The sequence below is a fragment of the Harpia harpyja genome, chromosome Z (genome assembly GCF_026419915.1).
Source record: "Harpia harpyja isolate bHarHar1 chromosome Z, bHarHar1 primary haplotype, whole genome shotgun sequence".
Classification (NCBI taxonomy): domain Eukaryota; kingdom Metazoa; phylum Chordata; class Aves; order Accipitriformes; family Accipitridae; genus Harpia; species Harpia harpyja.
In genome coordinates, this window is record NC_068969.1 from 96210384 (window position 1) to 96230325 (window position 19942).

Here is a 19942-nt window from a genome sequence, read left to right on the forward strand (position 1 = left end):
TAATGGCTACCCATCATTAAATAAGTTTTTAAATTACTTGTATTCATGCACAAAAAAAGTAAATCTTGGTTAATAAGGCTGTTATGAATATCTCAGAAAGGAAACATTGCTCAAAATCTTAAAGCACTGAAGGAAGACAGCAAAGACATGAAGCTTTAACTCCAGGCCCCACATTGTTAAATGTTCTGCTATTCCACCCCCCCCCGCCCCGTTCCTTTAAGTGAGTATCACCCTATCACCTAAGAATTAGGAGATGTGAGCATGAGAGGCTCCTGCATAAATAAGTTTTGGCTATCCTTTCTTTCTGAGGAAAGTTTGCAGAAAAAAACACCTATTCACCGGCATCACACTTTCCTACATTTGACATCTTTCTACCATCTCTAAGGTGTAGGCAAGGGATGAGGGGTTTTGTACAGTTGGGCAATACAGCTATTACACTTTCTCTTTCCACACATTTTCTCCCTCAGCAGAAGGAAGATGTTTCAGGTGTTCAGGATGACAAACATAACAAACAGAGCAAAATATTATGCCTTCTGTTACGCATCCACTATCATAGCTCCTACAAGAATTTATGTTTGTGGGAAGAAACCAGATCCTAACTGGTTCTTTTTAATAAAGTGTAATAACTTTAAATAGCCTGTATATCACACAGTTTTTTATACCTCACTGCACAGATATCAATATGTCTCAACCTGTGTTATTTCTTAATGGAATTTAATTCAGAATATATACTCTGCTGTATTTCAATACCTTAAAAATACTGTCTATATTATTCAAGACAGAAAAATGATGCAGGAAATAATTAACTGCTTTTTCATTACTATGCCATACATATATATATATGTATAAAGGTTATGACATTCAGTGCAAACCTACAGTAGATTAAATGCTATCTATCAAACTGCTACAGCTTGCTTAGTTCATAGAATTATTATTTTTGGCTTACCCAAATCTGTAGCTTAATTCTTTTTTCATTTTTGAAAACCGTTTTTACTTTGAAATCAATCCCGACTGTGCTTACAAATGCAGATGTAAAGGAATCATCAGCATATCGGAACAAAAAGGAGGTTTTCCCAACACTGCTGTTGCCGATAATGAGCAGTTTGAACATGTAATCAAAGTTCTGGTCAGATGTATCTTTCTGGCCATATCTGGAATCTTGAGCAGATGCCATCTGTAATTTAAAATAAAAAGAAATAGTTTATTGTCTCTTGTATCATATAAAATTGGAAACACGTATATTTTATTGGAGTTTTTAATACCAGATATGAATGAACTCAAGAAGTTCACAGAGGTTTACTTCTTTTTTATGATTCTTGTATTCCTGGTAATAGTCCTGATTGCAAAAGAGGTTGTAAACATCACTGGTGACTGGTACAAAAAAAAAAAAAAATTCTAAAAATCCAGGACAGTTCTTGAGTGTATCATTTGAAAGATCCACACTCAGAAAATGTGAAGAATGAAATAGGCAGTGAAAATATAAACAAAGATACTTCACTTGTACAGAAGGAAATAAGAGAACAATGCTGCGTTGTGACATAGAAAGTATATTTCCAAGCAAAAGCTTAGTATGTTTTACATCTGATAAAATTTTTAAACCATTTATTTTATTGTAAATATGCTGCTGTCATTTGTAATGCCTATAACCTTAAGCAAAGCATTTTGGCTTTACCAGCTTTCAGTTATCATACCATTAAATAGTGAGTTGGGTATATATCTCTTGTTTTTTTCTAGTTGTAGTCTATTCTATACTTTTGGAATTTGCAATGTTAATGCATCATCGTAAGTGGCAGTTGTCAATATTTTCAAATTTGGGTCCTTAAAATAGAGATTCTAATCCATATAAAACTCCTGAATAAGCACAGATTACTGAATACTGCTAAATAGCAAGCTTATTTTGCTCTAGGGACTTCAAAGATCATGGTTTCCATTTATAAAAAGTACACTTTTGGTTTTCAGGAGAGTTGCAGAGTTTAACTTGAAAACCCAATCAAAATTGTAGCTGGCATGCTCAAAAAACAGATGGCAAAAATAAAGAACATAGAACTAGGTAGTGTTTCACCTCATATGCTTTTTCAGAAAAAAATCCCAAGTATTTTGGGAGCTTGACAGGATTTTAAATTCTTGGAGTTTGGCAATAGTAAGGGCAACACTTTTGCGCATCTGGTTTCAGACAGAAAGACAGACATCATATCCTAATATAAAGGTTTATGAAAAAGCAGCTCACGTCAAAGCTTTCTAAGTCAGACATCTCAGAGTGCATTTGGGCAATCAGACAGGACAGCTGGCACCAGGGTGAGGGCTGTACACTAACCCACCTTCTCAGCAGAATTTCAATTACTGCATAAATTTTCTGAGCTAATTCTGCTGTCTCATAGTACAAATATGAGTATGCCAGCTTCTCTGGGTTATTGAAGAGGCATATAGAAGTGGGGACAAAAAGTCCTGAAGGAGACAATAGAAGTAGCAAGCTTTTGAGAGAAAATTCAGTGTAAGATTTATGTTTCATAAATAATGCAGTAGGGAGCGTTTGATTTTGCAATTACCCTTTTATTTGGTAGTGATTGAAGTTCTTGATTAAATGTAGTCTTGGGTACCTATGTGCTTGCTCCCTGAGTGTCTGCATTTGCCTTAATATTCATTTACTTCTTTCACAGACAAGCAACAAGGAAGTTTTAGAACAAAAACCTAAATATTATCAACCATACACAGCACTAATCTTTCATCTTTCTGATTTCTATAGCAAAAGACAGAAACAAATCCTGCCCACCTTCACTACTCTCCCTTATTGTAAAAATATTTGGGGATATTTTGCTGAGAACATTGAGATAAAGAAAATCAAGTGCTGTTTATACCAGTCTGATCACAACTGGCTATAAAATAGTAAAAAGGATGCTGATGTTGTGTACAGTTTGCAACAACAAGTCAATAAAGTCCAGCAGACAAAAGACTGTGCAGTGTCTGGGGATGCCAGTGTGTAATCTGTACACTTTCCCCAGCAGCCTGATCAGCCCTTCTGGCTCCTCTCTGTAATGCAACAGATGAAACCAGTAGTTACCACTTCTAGCAAGAAGAATAGTAATTTTCTTTCTTGATTTTATCTCCTAGGAAGGCTTCCATGTATCTTCTTCAACTTGCCTAAGGTTTAGAAAAAGGGGTTTTAATTTTAATTTAATTTGCTGCCCTCAGTCCTATGTGCCTTACAATTCATCCCCCTGTACTTTAATGCCTAACACTTCAGAAACAGTATGATTCAGTTAACAGAGGAATCAGGAGACCTGGATTCTAATAATAGTCTTGCTAAATCTTGTACATTATATAGCCTTCCTGAGTAAGAACATGTTTCCTGTGGATGGTTTTAAATACAGACTTTTCCCACAAAGAAATTTCAGTGCTCCTCTAAATTAATGTGTTTATGTACATTACCCATGCAATGGTTTCCTTAAAATTTCTTAAAAAATAACAGAAGACCCCCCCCCCCCCAACATCTTCACTGTGCCTTGAACTCATGGATTCATTACTTGCAGTACCATAGGCAGAATTATGGGCAAGTTGAACACAGAATTGCAGCCAGCTTTTATTTCAGGGGTAGGAGTATGTCTGCCTATTACAGGATGCAAAAGGCATAGGAAAGGCATGGGAAAGGACTAGTTTCTCCACCTCCCACCTGTGGAATCATGAGATGATTAGTGAGGTATTGATAATAACTCAAACTTTTTGGAGAAACTAACTTTAGCCTAGAGAGCCAGTCTCCCTAGACTACTGATAGTGATCCTTTCTCATGTGCAAAACCCAAGTGAGTTTTAGAAAAGGCCTGCACTACTCTGAAGAAACATCAGACTCAGTACGGGTGCTGAGACTTTGCTATTACTTACCAAACTCACTCATTCTGTACTAAGCACAGAGAAAGATTTTGCAGAGTACAATTCACATCACCTACATCAGGCTTCCACTCTAAATGATCCTCTAGAGGAGTCTCTATTTTTCTGCTGACTACAAGGGAAACCTAGATGCTTGGTCCTCTTGAACTTTGTGAATATGTCCGCAGTGCTTCTCTTTCTTAAATGCAAGCTGCTGACTTCAAGAAAGTATGGGATGAACCGTAGTCCACTTCCTGATATATTAATATGTCAGTTCACTCCTAACAGGACTTGTCCCTACTATGGAGGCACTTGGCAAAGAAATATGAAGAAGCTAATGCTGATATTACATTCCTCTTTTGGAAACGATGCTGGAAATAATCACCAGGAATGCTGTGTTCAGACCTGTAATTAAGTACTACATACATGGACAAGAACAAAATAAACATGCCAACCTCGCTAATGTTATGATGGTTTGCTTCCAAGAAAGCAAAAATCTTACCTTTATTTTGACAAAGTTCTCTTCTCAAATGATTAAATGGGTATATTAAACAAGCATCACTTTCAGCAAAACAGATTGAGTTTTATCTTCAGTAAAATTTTGTCCTTATTTAGTAAAATTGAATACAGAATGCATAAGGCTATTTTCATTAGCATATTGCATCGTTGCTTTTTTGTAGAATGAGTCCCTGTTCAGACCCTTGCACCCATCAGCATGTTAGCACCAAAGGCAGTCTCAGTCCACCTCCTAGAGGACTCAGGACAGACTTGAGAGTCCAGTGGGAAATGTATGCTCAAGACAAAGATCAGAAGACCTGTCAAGAGGTCTCACATGCCTGCTCCTTACCAAAATTAGGAGAAGGTACGTCCCCAGCTCGCATATGGTCCAAGGACAAAAAAGGATGGCTTTGTATGTTTCCCTGCTTACAACACATTTTTAAACTCCTTAAATGTGGATTATTTATGGGCATAGGCAAGTTTAACCATTAAGCAGAGTTTTCTATATCAGACCCAGGTATTTTTCAAGTCTATGTTCAGCTGTTTCCTTGATCTCAAAAGAACAGCTTAAAACAGGGCAAGGTTGCGAACAAATGTCTGATAAAGTATGTGTTTACCTGCCACCCTCATGATAACAAAACACTTAGCTGTTTTACTCTCTATGGCCTTAGAGGACCTCATTCTTTGACAGAATTAATTTGAACAGCTTTCTCACTTAAGCAGCGCAGCATGCCATGAACTCCCTGGCCTGCACGTCACTTCAGTTTGTACTTACATATGCACTGTACTCTGGATGCCTAATGCAGGATGAATTGCCCCTTTAAAATATGATGCATAAGGCAAGAAAAGCTGGGATTGAAAATACTGAGGTTCATTCCTTTGTGCCTTTCACAAATACATTGTTTTCTTTTAAAAACTGTATTAATAGGCATGTCTTAAAAGGAAAAGATTGATAGGAAGCCCAGGGAAAATGCCTTATTTCTATCTACAGTAAGGATAGATAGACACTGATTAGCTAATTTACGGTTGTTTCAAAGAGAAACACTCCTTTTCTATATACAGTGTAGAATTACATACATTTCCATTGCTTTCTAAAAAGAAACTGACTTTAGTCATTATTTTAGTAAAAAGACAGAGTTCCCTGCACATGCAGCTTTTTGTGAGGTGATCTTTTTGGTTTTTGTAAAACATAATTAGTCAAACATAATCAATGGATATTGAAGCAATGGAATACAACAGGAAAATTCAATGTTTGTAACTCACCAGATGGTATGCACCACAAGTGAGTGTCTTTAATGTGGAGATCAAATGTCATCATCAGAGTTGTCAAAATGTTAGCAAGATCCTTATGTAAGAACATTGTGACAATATAACCCAGTCATGAAGAAATCAATTATTTTTTAGGTAAAATACCAGACCTATAATCTAGAGATTGGATTTTATTCCTAACTCTTCTGGAGGTATCCTATGACTTTTGTTTTCCTTTTTTCTGTATCTTGGGCAAGCTGCTTAACTTCTCTTACTTTTGGTGTGCTCTCAATGAATATATAAATATCCACAGATGCAGACCACAGCCAGTTCTCACAAATCCTTATCATCTAATTTTTAACTGACCAATTAATAAGACTTAACAGAGTTCAGTGGACAAGGCACCAGCCACTTATTTGGAATTTACAGATTGACAGCCATCTGCAGAGCACAGCTTGTGAACCAATGTACTTGGCAGCATCAGGAGAAGCTTATCTGCTTCAAGGTATTATGAGGTTAGATTCATGAATATGTGTAAGCATATTAAAACCCAGTTTGAAAGGTGTAGTTAGAAACACAAAGTTTTATTATAAGCAGCATACTGAAATGTCAAGTCGGGGAATGTCGGGAAGATACAGAGAGGTGAGTGTCTAAAACATTTTAAAGAAGCTCTACTTGCTTCATATCAGCAGAAGTAGCATGAACATGGCCACATTGCTGGCAGCTGCCCAGGACAGCAGAACGCAAGGTGCAGTAAATAGTAGTTCTGGCAAGGCTCTAGCATATGGATTCTGGTGAACCTACTTGCGGTGAGCTAGAGCATTAGCCCTCATTTGTCTGTCTTTACCTAGGTTTACCTTCTCCATGAAAGGGTAGCTTAAGAAACATATTTCCAATTCCCACTCTAGGTAGTAGGACAAAATCCCCTTCTCTGAATAGTGGCAGAACTGGAGATAAAGTCCTAAGTGGGTTAGTCTAACACAGGATGTCAAGAAGCCACCAAAATAGTGCGGCTTTGAAAACAAAAAAATACAAGCTGTGTCAATCCAGGTACTCCAGTAGGAATAAATTAATAAATTTGGATTTACCAGGGGTAAGAAAGAGAATGAAGAGTAGATGGCTACCGCCCTTTGCCACTTGCCCTATTTAGTGCAGCACTCAGGGTCGTGAGACTTGTAAAGACTGTGCAGATTCTCATTTGCCAGAGCAGCTGCATCAGGCCAAGCGACAAAGTGAAATACTAATGCCACTAAGGCACCGGTGAGATGCCATTAGTAACAATTCTGGTCAAGCGTGCTTATGAAAGCTGAGTTAAAACTGGAAAGTACAGAAAAAGGTTATTAGGAAGACCAGAAGAATGAAGAGCTTATTTTATGAGAGAAATCTGAAAAAAAAAAAAAGTAAGCAAAACATGAGCTTTTTTTCTCTAGATAATAATCTGGAGCGAACATGAGGGAATGAGAACTATTTAGACTGATGTATACTGGAGCAGACGCTGGACATTAAGGAGTGAGTATAAACTAGCCCTGAGTGCCTCAGAGCTGGAGATTAGAAAGTATCTAACCAGCAAGGGAACAAGCTTCCACAATACACTGCCAAAAAGGGGTAGTGACAGAAAAAGGACTACTGACTCCAAGTGCAGTTTGATCAGTTAACAAACAGGTGTATAACTTGCTCTGTGGCCTCAGTGGCTTGGCATGCTCTTCTACTCCAGTGCTTCTAATTTGAACCAAGACTGACATACCTAATAATTTTGCTGAGTGATAGGAGATGAATTGCCATGCTAACTCCTGTGTCTAATAGCTTTGATTTGGCTTTTTTTCATCATAATTTTATAATAACCTCTTAAATATCGGCAAGCAGCCTTTTTGCTTGCTATTGCCCTTCTCCATTGTGTTTGGATGTGTCTGTTATAAACCTATTTTGTCTGGGCATAACCGTTGCCAGTGACAACAGGATATGAAAAGCTAAGACGAAAATGTTCTAATTTATTTCCTTGGCAAAGCAGATTATCTACAGGCTATTTCCCACTTTCTAGTTTTCCCTCACCTCTATGGTGTCAGTCACCTTTGAAATGATCTAATGCCCTGGCAAGTGGAAGAGAGGGTCTCTAGAGATCTAGCATTTTCTACACACTGCCACCATTAATGCCCATATGCTCTGACAAACACTAAGAACAGGGTATCCAAACTACATTCCCACTTTTTTATTTTGGCAATGTACAGGTATGTGGAAAATTTGCATGCTACAGTCAGGTAACGAGTGAAACTTGAAGCAAGTGAATCAGTGTATGAATCACTGAGAATTTCCTATTGAATCTTCACTTCTGAAAGTATCATGAAAGCCTTAAGGGAGACTACTGAGAGATATGCAGGCATTTCAGCTAATTCAGACCAGTTCTTAAAAGAATGTGCAGAAACCATACAGACTTCTATGTTTCACAGAAAAGAGAGTCCATTGCTTTTGACTTCTAAACCAAAGCCCTCTCCATGGCCACAAGCACTACTAAGACTTATATCTGTTCTTTGAAAACATGGCTAGAAAAATGAGAAGTAGTCATAAACTCTGACCCAGATCCAATTATATCCAGCAGATGACAATAGCAAACTTTTACACTAGGTAACTCCTTCTCTAGAAGGACTGTTTGGGCTGCCTTTCTGGTAATTGTTGGCCCTTCTTGTCCACAGAGAAATGGCATGAGCTTGAGATTGAAACAAAGAATTCATAAATACAGAAAGACAGTGCCACTGCACAGGCCCTTTTTCTCATCTTGATAAAATATTTTAACTTTTTAGTTTTCTTTTTTAATTATTGCTTGATGGAAGTGGGAAAAAAAATGCTTACACTCTCCTCTGAGTTGTTTTTGTCATGATCAAAAGACATACACTTGATCACTCTTTCTGTTGCTCTTCAGTTCAGAGATGGTAGCTCTGTAACAGACTTCCATAAATTTGTTGTGTGCAAAGAAGCAACTACATTTGTTTCATGTAGTAGGAAATCAGATAGCTAAAAAGATAAATCAAGCAATTAGTTCAGCCAGTCTAAACCACATTGAACAAGGACCAACAATGCTAGCCTAATGTTGGAAAATGGAAAGACTCTTAAGAAGAATAATCCACGACAGAATATTGTTCTACTGGAATCTTTAATAAGAATAATATTTGAGTATGCTGGGAATAGTGCAAGTAGAAGAAAGAAAACAAACATGAAGAAACTACAAGTGAAAATCAAACCTCATCTGCCAGACTGCATTTTCACATCTTGGAAAAAATCCAGATGCTTGTGATTATGATTTTGGATGAGATATGCTTAAAAATAGACACTGTTTGACCATCTCACCAGCCTTGAAAAAGTGGAATTTGTAGGGTTTTTTATAACACTCTGCTGTCTCTTTTTATACTAAGGCTGTGATTTCTGCTGACTTTTACTCAATTATGTTTAACAATAATTCCGTTTGTACTGACAATCATATAAAAAACAGGAAGCTGTTCTCTGATATGTGTCAAGTACATATATTTTTTTATATCTGGACTTCCCTTTCTTTAGATTTTTTTTTAATGCTGTACCACCGTTTTGTTTCCACACCTGTTTAACAACATCAGTGAATTCAACACATCAAAAATGTCAAATGCAATAGTGACCAATCTGTAGTTGTCATTCTTTTCTAGCAAAATTTGCATTTAATGAAATGCTCTCCAAAGCCAATATATACTAAATGTGACTTCAGTATCTCAAAAAGCATGTGTAAATAAATGGCAAATACCACAGAAACATTTCCAACACATGCCCATAGCATGCAGAACTAGGCATTTTAAACAGCATCCTAATTATTGCTGTTCTCCAATCAGAAAAATGAAACACATTCTTACTGAAGAATGGCTTATTTCTAGTGCACCTCTTTGGTTGAAAGGTTTCAGCATGTGACTTCTGAGCAATTGCTCTGCAAAAGATTTATGAGATTATCAGTCCCTGTCCAAAGTCAAGTAAACCCAACTCCATGTCAATGCAAGATTTCAGACTTCTTTTTGAGTACGCATATTGAAGAGGATGCAGATCGTCCCTTCAGGCTGAAATTCTGTTACTGCCAGAGTAGATACCCAGCATGAAAAATATTAGCTAACAGAGCTGCAGTTCACAACTTAAATCACAGCAGACTGCAAAAGTGCTCTTTGCATTGTATAAAATCAGCGGCATTAATTGGTACCAATCCACTGGTAACATGACCGATCTTCTATTAAAAAACAGTCATGCATTTGAGTGTATAGTCTGGGGCCCCCAGAGCTCCTGCAAGAGATTATGAAATAGGTCTTAATTAAAACTGAAGTACAGTTCACCAGCATACACTGTTTTGAACCAACAACCTAGAAACTGCTAAAAACTCTGTGTAATGTAACTTGTCTCTGGATAGCATCTGTTTCTCCAATGCTAAGGGGCATTATATTTTTCCATATATAAAAACTGCTGAAAAGGGGCCACCTCTTTGCTATCCCCAGTTCTAGCCATGAGCCATCTCTCCCTGGTGCAGATGGATAACTGCTCCTGGAATAAACAGGTGGAGACACCCTGCCAACTTCCTGCGCATCCAGGTAGGACCTCCTTACATCTTATCACCTGACAACTGGCATCCATTCACTCCCAGGGGACCTGCCACCAACGCTCAAAGGGCAGTATCTGTAACAGACCGTTCGGTTTGCCCCAATGCGACCCGAAACCCACCCGCGGCCACGGCGGCGGGGTGGCGGCCACTGCTGGGCCGTGCCGCCCAGCCTCCCGCTCCGGCTGCCGCCGCGGCCCGGGGAGCCGCGCTGCGCGGGGGACGGGGGGAGCCCCACCGCACCCCTGCCCCGCGACGGGCTGCGGTCGCCCCCCGCCCGCCGAGACCACCCTTCGGGTACCCCTCTCACAGCGGCACGACCTCCCCCCCGCCCCGCACCCCGGGCTCCCTCACACTCACCCCGGGCCCCTCACGCATCCCGGCCCCCCTTTCCCCGCACTCCGCCCCCCCGCACCCCGGGCCTCCCCACACGCACCCCGCCCCCCCCCCCCCCCCCCGCACTCCGGGCTCCCACACATGCACGCCGGGCCCCCTCACACTCAAGCACTACGGGCCCCTCACGCAAGGGACGTCCTCACCCCATTCCTCCTCACAGCCCCGGCCGGCCACCAGAGGGAGAGCCCGGCCCTGCGGCCCCGCCGCGCCGCTGCAGGGCGGAGGGGCTCCTGCCCCGTCCCGCGGGCGCCCGGCTCTCGGCCGCACTGGCCCACCGCCCCCCTCGCCGCTCGCTCGGCTCCGACGCGGGGACTAACCTGCATGGGCGCTTCGTGCCTCATCGCCGGGCGCGGCCCGCCGCTCGCTCCTCTGCCGCTCGCCCCTCTCTCGCGCACGCCAACTGCCGCCGCCGCCGCCGCCGCCGCCGCCGCCGCCCGCCCGGGCTCTGCCGACAAACCCGCGTCGCGATCAGCACCGGAGCTGTCCCCGCTCCTCCCCCGGCACCGCCTCTCCCTCCCGCGCACCCCCGGGAGCTGTAGTCCGCCTGCCCCGCTCCCCCGCGCCCGCCGCCGCCAGGGCGGGGAGGAAGGACTACAGCTCCCGAGATGGTCTGCGCCCGGCGGCCCGCCGCCGCGGAGGACGGGGCGGGCGGCGGCGGTGCAGCGAGCGTGGCGGCGGGGCGAGCGCGGCGCTTTGCAACCTCGTCCCGGGGCGGCGGATGGGCGGTGGGGCTGGGGGAAGCCTCGGTTGCGCGGGGCGCCCTGGCGGCGGGGCGCCCTGGCAGCGGGGCGCGGGCGCGGTTTGCGGAAAGCGGGGACGGAGCTGGCGGAGCCGGGCGCCGCCGGATGCGCTGCCCTCCGCGGCCCCACCGGTCCGGCCCGTGTGCCGGCAGCTACGGCGGAGCATCGGCGGGCCGGGGGAGCGAGAGCGGTGGCGGGCACGGCAGGCAGCGGCTCTGGCGTGGGCTGCGGGAGTCGCTCGGCGGAGCGGGGGGAACGGGCACCGCTCGCCTGGCGCGGCGCTGCACCGGGCCGCGCCTCAAGCGGGGCCGGCCGGGAAGGCCCCGCGCTGCGCTGCCATTTCACGTCCCTTTAACCCTGCTGCCGCCGCCGCGCCGGTCCCGCTCCGCCCCGCTCCGCCCCGCCGGCAGGGGGCGCTCGCCCCAGCGGCCCCGGGCCTGAGAGGCGGGGCAGCGCTCGGCGGCCCGCGGGCAGCCCCGGGGCGGGCATGCGGCCGCCGTGGTGCTCTGCTCACGGGGTGCCCGCGGTGCCCACCGCGCCTCGGTCCCCCTCCTGCCTCCCTCCTCGTTCCCAAGGAGGCCCTGGGGAACGTTCCCAGCCGGCCCTGGGGCTGAGCAAGGCCGAGCATCCTTCAGCATGGCGGCTGCAGGTTCATGTCCTTACTGTTGTGTAGTAACAGCCCCTGCCAGCGCCGTGACTTCTCCTCCTTTTTGTCATATCCTGTTGTCCCTGCTTTCTCTTTCCTCCCTTGGATGTTCTCCAGCCTTTGACAAACAAAACAGATGCGGGCAGGCATCGGGCTGAGGTGCTGTACGACGGCGGCAGCCCCACATGGGTGTGGCGTCGTTGCACTAGTTCTTGATGACGGTATCGAGGTCTTCATGCGGGGCTGACAGTAAAACACCAAAAAAGCACCATACCTTCTGTGTGTGTTCCCAACGCTGTTTTTTATTGTCCCGAGAAGCTGTTTTAAATGTCCGTCTTGGCACTTTTTTCATAACCCATCCTCTACTGCAGAGTCCGTACTCATCTTGGGCCCAAGCACACAGGTCCGTAGAGGGCAGGAAAATGTATGAAGAGTGTTGTATTCAGATTTAAGATTTGGCATGTTCTCCTCTACCAAAAGGGTGAAGATGAACCATGGGCGTGAGCAGCAAAGTTGACTCACTCTGGGGATGTCTGCCGAAGGTTTGAGAGCTGGATGTTGTCCGGGCAGAGAGGGAAGGGCAGGAGAAGGCAGGTGCAGTGGTTAAGGCGGCACGAAAACAGCAGTCTGCCTTGTGGACTACCCACTTCTACGTATGTGGTATGTGTTGTGTAAAATAAATCACCCATAGGAGCTGTGACTTAGGCAAATTGTACAATAGAGACATGAATGTGGATAAAAGTCTATGTCAGAAGTAATTTCATTCTAGCTCTGCAGGTTTTTAATTTCATTTACAGCTATTTAAACCTACGTCACTGTAACATGAAAATAGGAATTGAGTGGAGATTTTTTCAAAGACATGATGTATGCCATCATGCATTTTTGCAGCTGATACTTCGTTCCTGCATGAAACACTGAATGTTATTCTTTCTGCCAATGCGGGCATGTAGACATCATGAATTTGATCAGCATTTTAGACCACCCGTATGTGTGCATGCATGCATGAGCGTGCTGAGTTCATTTTTTTTTATATATATGTGCATGTGATTTATTCTTGCTATTGATTTTAGGTGAACATGTACCAAAAAATCATGAGTAACAACCCATTTCCCTTGGAAAACAGGGCACATTATATTTGTTATCAATTGCAATTAGAGAAAAACAGAGAGATTCTTCCTTCTATTAAAGCGTTGTTTTATGGAGTTTTGTTTTTAAGAAAGTATTGTAAACTATTACACAATCATGAATATATTAAACTGGAGCTTTCCATAAAACAGTTCTCATTTTGGAATGCCATTTTAAATCTTAGCTGAATAGATATTTGAAACAGTAGATTAAAGTGTTCAGGGAACCTTTTGATTATAGATTTTAGAAAGTAGATACTCTGGATTTATTATTCTATTAAACTTTTAAAGTAGATTTACTGCTGCTACTGTATTAGAAATTACAAGACTTAAATTATGCTGGGTTCCCAAATTTATCCCAAGACAAAGATCCTCCACATCTTTTTATTATATTGGCATTTACCTTAGCATTGAAGTTTCTAAGCAATCTCTCACCCAAAACCTCCACAGAGGGAACTATCAATAGAACATAAAGCAGGATTACTTTTTAAATTGTCATACGTCTTTCTTTAAAGTATGGGATCATCTTTTTTTTTTAACTAAAAATTTTTAAAGTAAACAGCATCTCTGCAAAAACAATGCTTTTCTGTTTGTTTAATTTTTAAAAGGCTTAAAAATGCAAGAAGTAATGCTGAGATTTTGCTTTGTGTGTTGGCTGAAGAGACGATACTGTTTTTTTTTAATTCCTCAGGTTTTGTTTATTATTTGTCTTCTGGCTTTTATTATCTGTCTTCTTCAGAGGGTTTTGAAGATGGTATGGGACAGAAATGGACCAGAATTAAATAGTATAATGGCAGACACTACTAAGGTTTTATACCTCAAGCATCTTAGTCCAGTGGCATGCTGTGGCAATATTACTGAATGCTCTTGTCTGCAGAGCATTGTTTTCACAGGGCAGGGACTTCTGTTGATTACCAATCAGTGGCTTGCAATATGTTAACATTTTTGGAACGTGGTGTACTTGAAGCTCTCTTTTGCACATAATTACTATGAACTAGCTATTTTCACCGGGTGCTAACATTCAAGGGACCCAGTTTAGTAAAATATCTGATTCTTTTAACCAGGGATAGTAGAAACCCTGCAGAAGTAGTCATGAACATCAGTTCAGGTTTTCAGTTATATTGATTATGCTACTTCCTTTTAATTTGCTAACACTCACAGGAGTGAATTTGGTTTTTTTTCATACCAAATGCTGGATCATGGAATGCACAGAACAAGTTAGTCATTATTTACTAATTTGGACTGAAGAAAAAGGGAGAAATTTTCATTTTCCTTAGGTGATGGCAAATAGTCATTCAAAAAACAAATGTCATCACAAAAGCTAACCTAGAACAAGCAGGCTGCCCATGAGGTAGCTAGTACAGTCAATCTAGCTTATCTAGATGTAGAACAGTGTTATTTTAGGACATTTTTCAATCCTTGTAAAACAGTTCAGGTTTTGCCCAAAACACTAATTTTACAGTACATAGACGATAAACAGGAACTTTCAAGGCCGCATACTAAATATAAGAAAACTTCTATCAACAAAGGCACCAGGAAACAGCTGGTTTGTATACAACTGAGTTGTTTTGGATGAGTGAATTCTGGAATGAGGGACACATTAACAAAGCTGTTTCTCAGTTTTGCATTAGAAGTGTACATAAGTAAAAATAACATGAATGCAATGTAACTTTTATTTCACAGGTTTAAGGCATGTATTGGGAGCAAATATTTTCTGTGCTTTCAAAACTTTCAAAGTGTAGGCCATGCTATAAAATCAACACGTAAGATTCAGAAGTAGAAGAAGCCTAAGATAAGAAGGAGAATAATAAGGCAATGAGAGTTAATTAATGATCATTTTTCCCCTCTTGTAGTTTTTAGATCAAAATACAAATCCTTTCAGGTTTTTATTTAAGAAAATAAAGGTTCTTGCTAGGTAAAAAATGCCAGCCATTTTGAAATATCTGTACATCTTGACAGTGTTTTCTCTCATCTTCTCTTCCTTAATGTCAAATAGCTTCCTCTTTTCCTCTGACCTTTTAGAACGCAGTGTTTCTTTTACTCCTGTGTGCTGTTTGACTTATCCTGGGATTGGACGTTGGATGCAGAGAAAAGAAAAAAAAGAGAGTCATGAATCTTTCACTAAGCAATAAAAGTTGTTTCACCCTGACTCAGCCTGTCATGTTTGCAAGTCTGGCTGATGCTTGCAAAATGTAAATGTTGAGGTATGCCTTCTTTAGACTTTTCTTTAAAAAAAAAAAAAAAAAAAGTGGGGGATCTTTATATTTGACTAGGCGAACAGGAAATGTAGAGAGCCAGAAAATGGTGATTAAAGAACTCAGGAATGTTTCATTCCAATGACAGTTGTAAACATTATTTCATCAAGAACGCAAGCATAAATTAACAAAATACAGTTCTGAAATGAAACTAGAAATTCTGCTGAGAGCAAATGTGGCACTGAAACAAGACAAGATCTGTCTCAAGCACAGATCTCAGATACACACCCATTGAAAAAAATCTGTGGGGACTTCTTGTCAGGCTAGAAGACAGATAAATTACGTAGAGTCTTGTCATGGGATGAACCATGGAAGTTGTTATATTTGCAACAGATGAAGATGCTTCACTGTTGTATAGGTGCTTTGTTTTGCGACCTAGCCAGATTCTGCAAGTCCTTAAAATCCCAACAGACGAGACTCACACATCAGGCCACATGACAGCACACTGCTGATGCATGAACTGGAGATGCCACAGTGGGGAATGAGAAAGCAGTGGCTAAAAGAGCAAGTCTGATGCTCATCACATGAGGCTTGACAGGTCTGCATTACAATGAAAGACAAGTAAATGGTTCCTGTCACTGATCTTTTTTTTTCTGCTGATTCTCAGAATAGAAGACACTGTCGGTCTCTTCCCTGTTAAACTTTGCAACCACTAAAACTGTAACACAGAACTGAAATGCAGCTTTTCATTTTGTGGATAAGGGACCAGCGTAAATCACTATAGTTCTGCCGTTGATGGAAATGAGCACTGGGGTAATCTGTCTTTGCACTGTTGTTGCCATGGCTACTGGGTCACCGCACCAGATACGCCATCACATTTCCTGCATCCTTATATTCTACACACAATGGTTTCATTGGCATATAGAAAAGGGAAAACTTGCATGGTGTTTTTCATTTTCTATTGCATAGCACACTGTCTTGTCTGCAGTAAGCTCACCCGGGTCTGTGGAGATCAAACAGGCATTTCATACATCTCCCTTTGAAGGCATCTCCCCTTGCTGTGTATCCTGGGGCTGAAGAAAAGAGCCTCTTACTCTTGACTCCAGTCACTACCTAGTCTGAGCACTGACACTGCTATGCTTCTGCATGTCCAGTGACCTCTGCAGGCAAGGGACAAACTGCCACCTGGAGCTGAAGATGGCAGTTCTTTAAGTCTCCTGGCGCAGTTTTGGTACAAAGTGTAACTTTAAAAATCTTAAAAATGTCTGCTAAGCTGTTTCCCAAACAAGGGCTTTACACTCAGAGTCTGCATACCATTCAAGAGGAAGACCAGAGCAGTGTATATTCATCATGATGGGCAGGCTGTAGAGGTTATAGAAATTATGGAACTAAAGCCCATGCTTGGAACCGTACATGTATCTGTAGAGATATTTAGTAGCAGTGTGTGCATCATCAAATTAAAATATGCACTTAAATTACAGTTTAAATGTATTGCTTATGTAATTCTTTTGCAACAAGCTTTCTATTCATGGTAAAATGTCATCATCCTAAGCTTTCTGTATGTCAGAAGAATGGTTCTTTTACTATCCATGCATTTCTATACCATTAATTACAAGATCCGTCCTAGACAAGAGGAAGATCTGATGGGAGAAAAGAGATTGTATTAGTTTCTATCAAGCATAGAAATTCTTAAACATGGAAAATAAAATAGAGTCTTGTCAGATCTATGATATAACCACGTCACAGTTCTGGATGGTCACTGGATGACACTGATGGCTCAGTGCTGACAACAGCTCAGATCAATTGGATGACCTAGAGAGATGGGTTCTGGCGCTACTGCTCTGGTAGGAGTTTTGACAGAGTTCCTCCTGTCAAATCATTTGTGCACTGCCAAAATAGTTGTTAAAACAGCATAGCAGCAAATGCCGTGTAATGAATTCAGCTGTATTAAGTTCTGCAGAACAGCCAGGGGAAGCAGCAGCCATAAACAATAGGGTTTAGGCTCTCAGACCAAGCAGGCTGGTTTTGTTTTTTGTTTTTTTTTTTACTCTTGGTGAAAGGCTGGTTGGTTAAAGAAATAATCTTACCAATTTTATCATATATACACAGTCAATGAGACTTCTAGGGGTGTTGTGTTCATTCTTTTTGCATCTGAATTGTCTGTCTTCCCTCAGTATGATGTTAGCATAAAGCTTCCAATAATTAATGGAAATGACAGTGACAGATACTGCTACAGTTCACCAGGTTTTCTTTTGAAAGTTTCTGCTACAGTAACTATAGACTGAAATAAAAAAAAAAAAAGAAGGCAAAAAGAAGAAACATTTAGTTAAAAGAACTGCATGTAGTCAGATTGCATATTTTTTGGACAAAAATGTAAAAATGAATGAGGAAATAAATATATTCACATCTAGCTCTAATATAATTTAATTTTCCTTGCTTTTTCTCATCTAATAAGCATTTCAAGATAGAAACACAATTGCTGCTAATGATATCATGGTGATTTTATCAAGTACTTCCCATGAATACTCTGCAGCTGTGTTAGAAGAGGCTGTTGTGGCAGGAAACAACCTAATAGCTATTTTTGGGTCCCTTAGCTATGCATGACTCCGGAAGAAAAAGAATTATTACTTGATTTTCTATTCTGCCTAGGTGCTTAAAACACCAATCACCAGGCCTGCTCAGACATCAGTCTTGTTTCATCAGGGAGATGAAGAATAAACCTCTGGCGCTCAAATGTGAGGATGTAATTCTGTGAGATGCTGATCCCCTGTAGATCTCATTAGCTTTCAGTTAGAGGCATCCACCTTCTCTCAGGTCTGAGATCTTAGGCTGAAATTCACAACCAAGGAGGGAGCCCCAACGTGGCCTTAAATGTCACATCTACTTCATAAACTTCACGTGGAGTCTCTAAAAGCAGCCAGTAATTTTTTTCACCAGAGATGTTGAGTGGTCTGCAGATTCCATACATGATTAACGACGTATTGTCTGCCTCCATTCTGCTCCTTATTTCCAAGTTAAATGCTTCCACATTTCACTGTCTTACTTGTTATACACACAGTACATTATCATGCTAGGAAGCTGGCAGTAGCCCCTAGCATTAGGTCGCCATTACTTTCCATTAAAGGAAAGATTTTTAACCCTTTCAGGGAAATCATCACATCCTATCTCTATTATCTGCAACTGTCTCTCAATCTGTGGAAAAAAGCCTTGCGGGGGTTGTGTCCCATGTGAGTACGTCCATATTTTGAATGTCTGTTTCCTTCTCTTGCTTTTGCTCACTGCAAAATTGTACATCTCAGCAAAATAATAACTGAACATGAACTTCTGAACCTAAGGGCAAGTTCAGCCATAGTAACATGGTTCAGCTCATTTTGCCTGGCAGTCCTAGGAGTATGCTCATTTGGCACGTAGGACTGAGGGTGTGGAGGAATTAATGAGGAAGAGAATCAGGCTGTTTGCATAGTCTGTCCCAAGTGCTCTGGAACCTGCAAAATATGTAGAAAGCAAGACCATAAAGGCAGGTAGATAAAGATGGGATATGGAAGATTAATGTTTTGCAAATGAACCCAGTTCTACCATCATGAGTTCTGCATAAGGTACCAAGCAAAATATTAGCAGCTGGCCAGAGAGTCCACAGTTAGATATTCACTACAGAAACTGTTGTGTCATTTTAAGACATTGCACGGAGCTGGCCGGTTGCTGACCAGAGTTGATGATGGGCACTCACACAAGTCATTCCATTAGCTCTTCCCCTGCAGTAGCAATCTCTAGCAAGGAGTAATAGGCAGTCCTCAGGGAAGGATCCCTTACACTGCCATGTTGCAGTGAAACTCTCAGCACAGTCATCTTCCATGTTCCTTATTTTTAGGGTGCCTAAGTGCAGTCTAATATGCATACATGTTTAGTTCTCACAAATGCAATCAAAATGCCAAGCTGCATGTCCCGGAAGAATGAATGTGGTCAGAAAGTAGGTACTTTGTTTGAAAGTAGGTTTGGGTTCTGCCTTTACTGCTGATTCATTGTGTGACTTTAAGGAAGTCTCTTTCTCTCCATTTCCTTTTCTGTAAAATAAGATAATACTATTATCTATCTCATCTTAATTGGTGCCAGCTTGGGGGGTATTACAGAGGGAAAAAACAAGAGTTGGGAGGAAGAAAAAAAACAACAGAAAAGATCTTGAGGAAATGAGTAAGATTATGTTCTTTGAAAATAGTGCTTAATATGATCCAGTAAAGGAGAGATACTTACAAATAAGGATAAAAATAATAAGCAGACAATTATTCCTGAAGCAACATCTATCTATACACTTTCTGAAGAAGAGAAATTAATTCTACAGTTGGAAGTCTATACTATGAGAAGCTGGTTCCTATATTTCTGGTAACTATATTGAAATGCAGAGGAATGAGAATTAATGTTGTGCTGGCAACAAATTTTAATCTTCCTTTAGATTTGCTAACATTATCTGGGATAGTTTTTCAGACAGCATTTTGCCAGTTCAAATAACTTCAGGTAAAAATATTCCTTCAAGAAAACACAAAATTCTAGAAAAATGTTATTTTTTTCTTTTTAATACTTCTCAAAGTCTTGCTACTAGCTTTGCATAGCAGAATGAAAACAAAAGTCTCCATTGCATGCACAGTT

The 19942-nt window shown here is 41.5% G+C and overlaps 1 protein-coding gene across 3 annotated transcripts in view; it reads right to left on the bottom strand.

The window, feature by feature from the left end:
• Window positions 1-11046, bottom strand: part of RAB3C (RAB3C, member RAS oncogene family) — a 136299-nt gene extending 125253 nt beyond the window's left edge. For 2 of the 3 annotated variants that reach the window (XR_008233692.1, XM_052778340.1), the window contains exons 1-3: window positions 10914-11022; window positions 8451-8612; window positions 947-1174 (exon numbers count right to left, since the gene is read on the bottom strand). Coding sequence is in view for 2 of the 3 variants with exons in the window: in XM_052778340.1 (XP_052634300.1) it covers window positions 947-1174; window positions 8451-8489 (267 nt within the window). In the remaining variant the exon portion in view is untranslated. Of the gene's footprint in view, window positions 1-946; window positions 1175-8450; window positions 8613-10913 lie in introns of all 3 variants that reach the window. The other variant, XM_052778341.1, reaches the window with a different exon arrangement.
• Between the last annotated feature and the right edge of the window lie 8896 nt (window positions 11047-19942).